Here is a 5,973-nt window from a genome sequence, read left to right on the forward strand (position 1 = left end):
CTCAAATTTGCTTATTTACTACAACCTAAGCATGCATGAATCTTGCCGTTTCAACCTGAAATGCAGATGATAGCAATAGTAAAAATGCCTGCTTTTAACAGCACTGAAATTCAATTTTTACAAATACCTAATAAAGCGACCACTAGTAAGATTGCCACCATATTCCAATTGCAGCAACGCCGATATTGTCATACTGCGATCAGCCATTCCAATTCAAAACCAAAGAATGCTCTCCTTTCTTTAGCCAAAACTGGTTGCCTTGCTTTCCAGACAATGGCTACCCTTCTCTCTTTTGCTGCAGTGCTTTCATAGCTGAAATCGATCATGGCCAGCAGAGTTGGCTGCCAAGCGCGCGCGAAGGCAGCGCCTCTTTCGCCCACCACTGCCTGCTTTCAAGTGCAATGGCTGAGTTGAGCTGACATGCGTCCCTTCAGCACTGTACGTGCACTGTGCTTCCATGTCGACGAGAGAAAGAGAGAGAGAGAGAGAGAAAGAGAGAGAGTGAGAGAGAGAGAGAGAGAGAGAGAGAGAGAGAGAGAGAGAGAGAGAGAGAGAGAGAGAGAGAGATATCATTGTCTATGAAAGCAATATATGTCAGCTGGCCCGTCCCTTTTTCCCGCTTTTGCCTGCCACTGCAAAAGCCTTAAGTGGTAGTTAGATGGTGGTGGTTTCCACTATTCAATTTAAACAGGCTTCTAAGTGTTTAGCTTTTGAAGAATAAGGCAGCCAGATTAAACCTCAGTGCTCATCTTTGATCTCAGTCTGATCTCAGTTTGGCTCCAATCTCAGTTGACCACTGAACCAAAGGCAATCAAACAATGCAGCAAAAATGATGCCTTCATTTCATTCAGTCACTTTACTTCTCCTGACTAGTCTTGCGGCAGAAAGGGAAAAAAGGATGAGGAGGAGCTTAGTTGGCTGCAGGCGAGCTGTGTTCGCTTCTCACTGGCAAAACTTGCGCGCGCCAGCGCCTGACTTGCAAGGCAATAGGCAACAGCAGAAACAGAAACAGAAAGTGCAGCAGCAGCAGTGGTGGTAGCAATAGCTGAAGCAATAGCAGAGTCACCACAGTCGCCACAGGCACTCGCCCGCCTGCCTGCCACACAGTGCGCTCACTCACTCACTCACTTTCTCTGCCCATTCTCTTTGTGTTATTCCTCTGCACACTCACACGCACAGATGCATACATCCTGAGTTGACCCGTACAGCCAGTCTGTGTACTGCCTGTGAGCCTGAGCACAGAGAGAAATCTCTGAGAAGAGTTTCTGCACCAGCAGTGGTGGAAAGCAGTAGTGTCCACCGACAGACAGACAGACAAACTCACTCTGGGCGCAATTCAGTGACTGGAGCACGCCACCACCAGCTTCTCTGCAGCAAAAGCAGCAGCATCTTTGTCGTCGGTTAGCATCGTCTAGCTTTGGCTTCATCTCTCATCTCTCTTTTCACTGGACTGCAAATTCTCTCTCATCTTTTCTTCCTTAAGCTCACCCAAAAGGTCTCTACTGCCCCTGCAGCATATCTGCACTATCTACCTATTGCATTGCCATTCACAATTCAACAAAGACCAACAAAGGCACTACCGGTGAGCATTCTTTCTTCCTTTCATTGCAGAATTTTTATCATCTTTTCCGTCTGCAGTGTCTCAAGATTGGTGTCTTTATCTACCTTTTTGCTGTAGCTGTCTGTTTTGCACTGTTTGTCACACACTGCACATTCTATTGTCTGCACCCAAATCAAAAGTTACTACCGCCTGGAACAGGTAATCCTGGCACTGGAATTTGCTAATTAGATGTGAGTATCCTTCTTGCCCGCTTGCAGTGCCATTAGTGCTGCTTTGGCACTCAAATGTTAAGTGTTAAAACAGTTGCGCTCCAATTGGCACTCTCTTTCTTGCTATATATATTAGATTGTCTCATTTCGCTATTGTCTGCAAGCAATTTTACTTGGCCACTCAAGGCAAAAACTCTCAGCTGCTGCCACCCTCCTATATCATATTTTTCTCTTTGTTCCTTTCTTCTGCAGTTTATTTTGATTTTCCTTACTGTGAGCTCGATGGTGCCAGTGGCCATACAAATTGCCGGTGCTGCTAATAAAGTAGAGAGGAAATTAACAAAGAATAAAGCTGCTTCTGCTTGAGTTTTACTTATTCTGCATCTGCTTTTCTTGTAACCACAGCACCCGACCTGATTGATTGCTTTGTTGTTCCATTTTTCCATCAAATTACCATCATTGCATCTTCCGTTGACAGGCACTGGGATTCTGAGTGTCATTGCTTGGCATTATAAGCAGCAGCAGTGCAAGTAGAATTTAAGTCAGTGCTTTCAAATTTGCTCGCAATACCAAAAACACTTTCTTTATTTTGAATCAATTTGTAACGTTTTATGCAAGCATTACTCAAACAAAGTTTGCAAATGCGTCAATTAAGTTTGCTATCATTTTTTAATACGCCTTTTAAAATGATATAACGCTTGCCAATTGCAAACTTGATAAATTGCCCAAGTTGAATTGAAGTAACTTAAACTAAAAGTTGATAACTTTTTAATGACAGTTGCAAACAATTAAGACGCATTTTATACACCGTTCCCAACTTCCGTTGCGAAAGCACAATCGATTTTTTGGCTAGCGTTTTCAACATTGTTATAGTGGTTAAACCGCAAAGCAGCAACTTTACCTGTGCTGCAGCAGGACTAACCGTTTTAAAAATCAATACACACTAATTGTCCTTTGTTTAACAATAAATTATTTTCATTTTTCAGATCTCACTGCTCCAACCAACATGGAGGTAGACATCTCAACGGCAACGACGACGACAACAGCAGCAACGACATTCGTCTTGCCTGGTGAGCCAGAAAATGGCCACAACTTGCACCCAAATTCAGCACCGCCAGCACCAAACTACGAGGGCACAACCAAACCTGCAGCCAGCCTTTGCAAAGCAACTCCAACTTTGAATTCTCAACCGACTACTTCTCGGTCACAAACTGCAACAACAACAGCAGTCAATGGAAGAGGAGGTCTCATCTCCAGCTCAGACTTTTATCCCTCTGGAACTTCAAGTGGCAAAACAAGCCAAGTGGCTAATTCAATGTCCACCACTCATTCGCAAGTATCCAACGGCCAATCAGCCTCATCTTCACCACCTCAAAGTTTACCTGCATCTCAATCCACTTCCGCTTCTTCCTCATCCTCATCCTCCTCTTCTTCCTCTTCCACCTCCTCTTCACTGCCCCAGTCACCTCAGCAGTCATCATCTGACCACCAGCATTATCCTCTTCAGTCATCACTGACCACTGAGGCTTCCAGCCACTCAACTTTGCTCAAGAAAACGACGATGAGTGACAATTCGGGACTGAATATGCTGGACGCCTTGGCGGCCAGTCAGTCCAATTCCAACAACATTGATCTCCAGCAGCAGCAACTCAACAATTCTTGCTCTTCATCAGCTGATCAGCATCAAAATCAGCATCATCACCACCATCACCACAGCAAAAAGAACAAGAAGAAGAAAAATAAGGACAAGGACAAAGTGAAAGACAAGAGCAAACACAAAGAGTCGAAGCACTTCAAAACAAGTAGCTCCTCTTCTAGTTTAAATAACCTTGATGAGGCGATGATGACCGCTGAAACTGACGGAATTTTCCCCTCAGCAGCAACTGACAACTCAGAAACGGTGAAACAAAAGAGGAAAAAGAAAAAGAAGAATAAGGATAAGATGGGGCGAAAATCTGAAAAGGATGGCGAGTCTTCCAAGTCTCGTTCAGAAGGCAGTAAGAAAAAGAAAAAGAAGCATCATCACAAAAAGTCAAATGGTGAAGCAACTATAGAAAACTCTGATGACATTGCAAATCACCTGACTTCAGTGACCAATACAGCAAATTTTCATCAGCTTTCTCAACTCGAATCAAGCTCAGCACCATCCTCCTCAGGCACTACCGCATCAGAAAACCATTCTTCCGCCATTCCTAATTCCTACCCAATCATAGTGAACCGATTGAACTAGCTGGAACTAGCGAACCTTTATCAGGCGAATTCAACCAGACCAGCTCAACATCCTCTCAATCACCTTCCAATGCCAACAACCCTGAGCCTGAAACTTCAACCAGTATCCCAATCACCCCCAACAGTATCACCCCTCTATCTGCAACTCAGCAGCAGCACTCACCCAAAAAGTCTGCCAAAAAACGGGTAAAAAAGCAAAAGTCAGCTTCGACAAGTGTTACAACTACTTCAAACACTTCTACCTCGCTTCCGGTGATCCCAACTGTCGGCATCCTCAGTTCCACCAGTGCAAACCCACCTCCTCCTTCTTCAAGCACTACTCCGATCTCACTACTGCTCACCCCACCGCCCAAGCGAGTGCGCATCCGTCGCAAGCGTGATCCCAATGCTCCGCCGGCCAAGCGAGGTCGACCCTTTGGCGCCAAAACGCATCCCTACAAGCTGAAGCGCAATCAGGAACTCATCAAGAAGCTGCAGGAGCAACTTCAACAGCAGCAAACAACCGGGGAATCCATTCTGCCTTCTCAGCAGAATATTCAGCAAACGACCGCTTTAGCATCACCTTCAACAGCGTCAGTTTTGGCAAAAAGAGGTCGAAAGTCGAGCAAATCAAGGGTGGAAGAACGGGTGGCCATCTCAAAGACAGCTCAGTCCAATGCAGTCCAATTGCCGCCGCCGCCAGGCTCACAGCCAAGATCCTCAGTTCGACTTCGCAAAAATTCTGAAATTAAAGGTCAGTCAAAGCAGGAAGAGGAGGAGGAGGCTGCACAAAGTGCGGGCAAGCAAAAGAAACGGAAGTCAGGCGATGTAAAAATTGAAGCTTCAAGCAGCAATGCTGGTGATGGCGACTCCATTTCCGCCATCATCGCCAGCGTCGCCCAGTCAGTCACCTCTCCACCAGCTGGCCCATCACTGCTAGCTTTATCATCCCCATCAAAAACATTAAAGCCTCAAAGGAAAAGAAACTTGCCTCCAAGACTAGTTTGCCTGACTTTTCGACACTTGAAGCCAAAGTTGAGCGAGTGCTAGCATCATCGATCACTTCATCTGGTGAGCAGGCAACAGGCAGCAACCAAGACAAAAGCAGAAAGCGCAAAAGAAAGCAAGTGGAAGGTGAGGGTCGCAAAAAGGAGAACCATATTTCCTCTGCCACATCTCAAGTGGAAAATCCAAATGAATCCAGCAATGCAGCAACTGACAGCGCCAATGTGAGCAGCAGCAGTTTGCTGGCCAACAGCAAAGTGCCACTGGCCATTGCTCGCACCCGATTCATCGGTCCAGTTGTGCGCATCGTTCGCCAGGGCGCCGACCTTGAGGATCTGCAAAGTTTGCTTGATCTGGGCGCCAGCAGCTCTTCTCCGCCCAAAAGGCCAAAACTAAGGAAAAGAAGAAGAAGGTTAAAAAGGGCAAAAAGTCAAGCATTGCTGATAAGGCAACTGATAGCTCGCCAGTTGAAAGCAGTGAATTCACCATGCCCTTTGAGTACTCAGTCTGCCAGCGACAAACTCAGCTTGACGGTCGAGGCATGGTTGAGGAGAATGAGAATGCCACTCAAGCGACGGCTGCAGCTGCCGGCGGAAGTGGAAGTAACCAAACAGCAGCCAGTCGAACGGGTGGCAATCTGCAAACTGTCCACCAAAAGTTGATGGCCGAACTGGGCGCCAACACGGCGCCAGCCGGCTGGACGTGCGCCTTCTGCTCGCTGCCGCCGGACGTGGAACGCCTCGGTGACCTCTACGGACCTTACTTTGTCGATCTGGTCACGACGCCTGACGTCGACTATGAGCTGATGCCGCCGCCTTCCTGCAAACTGGCTCACGCAGTTGGACGAAGTAAGTGGAACCTTTACTTAAGTGGATTCTATCAGAATTCTTGTCGGATTCTTGCCAGATTCCATTAGAATTTTTTCAAAATTTTATTAGGATTCTTTAAAGATTCTATTAGGATTCTTGCTGGATTCTTTCAGGATTTTTC

At 46.3% G+C, this 5,973-nt stretch overlaps 1 protein-coding gene across 1 annotated transcript; it reads left to right on the top strand.

Annotated features, from left to right (window-relative positions):
* Positions 1–2,776: 2,776 nt before the first annotated feature.
* On the top strand, positions 2,777–5,645 carry LOC128982641 (serine/arginine repetitive matrix protein 2-like). The gene is made up of 3 exons (XM_054401589.1): positions 2,777–3,809; positions 4,001–4,980; positions 5,058–5,645. Exons 1-3 carry the CDS (start codon positions 2,777–2,779, stop codon positions 5,643–5,645), a joined length of 2,601 nt encoding a protein of 866 aa, XP_054257564.1.
* The last annotated feature ends 328 nt before the right edge of the window (positions 5,646–5,973 follow it).

This window comes from Macrosteles quadrilineatus, unplaced genomic scaffold, assembly GCF_028750875.1.
Source record: "Macrosteles quadrilineatus isolate MER2022 unplaced genomic scaffold, UCM_ALF_1.0 Scaffold_875__1_contigs__length_27665, whole genome shotgun sequence".
Taxonomy (NCBI): Eukaryota; Metazoa; Arthropoda; class Insecta; order Hemiptera; family Cicadellidae; genus Macrosteles; species Macrosteles quadrilineatus.

Bases quoted from the DNA above. Each gene is read 5' to 3' on its own strand.
- LOC128982641 (XM_054401589.1), top strand. From the start codon at position 2,777: ATGGAGGTAGACATCTCAACGGCAACGACGACGACAACAGCAGCAACG. The intron at 3,810-4,000 runs GTGAAGCAACTA...CGATTGAACTAG, and splicing joins TCATCACAAAAAGTCAAATG to CTGGAACTAGCGAACCTTTA. The intron at 4,981-5,057 runs GTTTGCCTGACT...TCTGGTGAGCAG, and splicing joins GAAACTTGCCTCCAAGACTA to GCAACAGGCAGCAACCAAGA.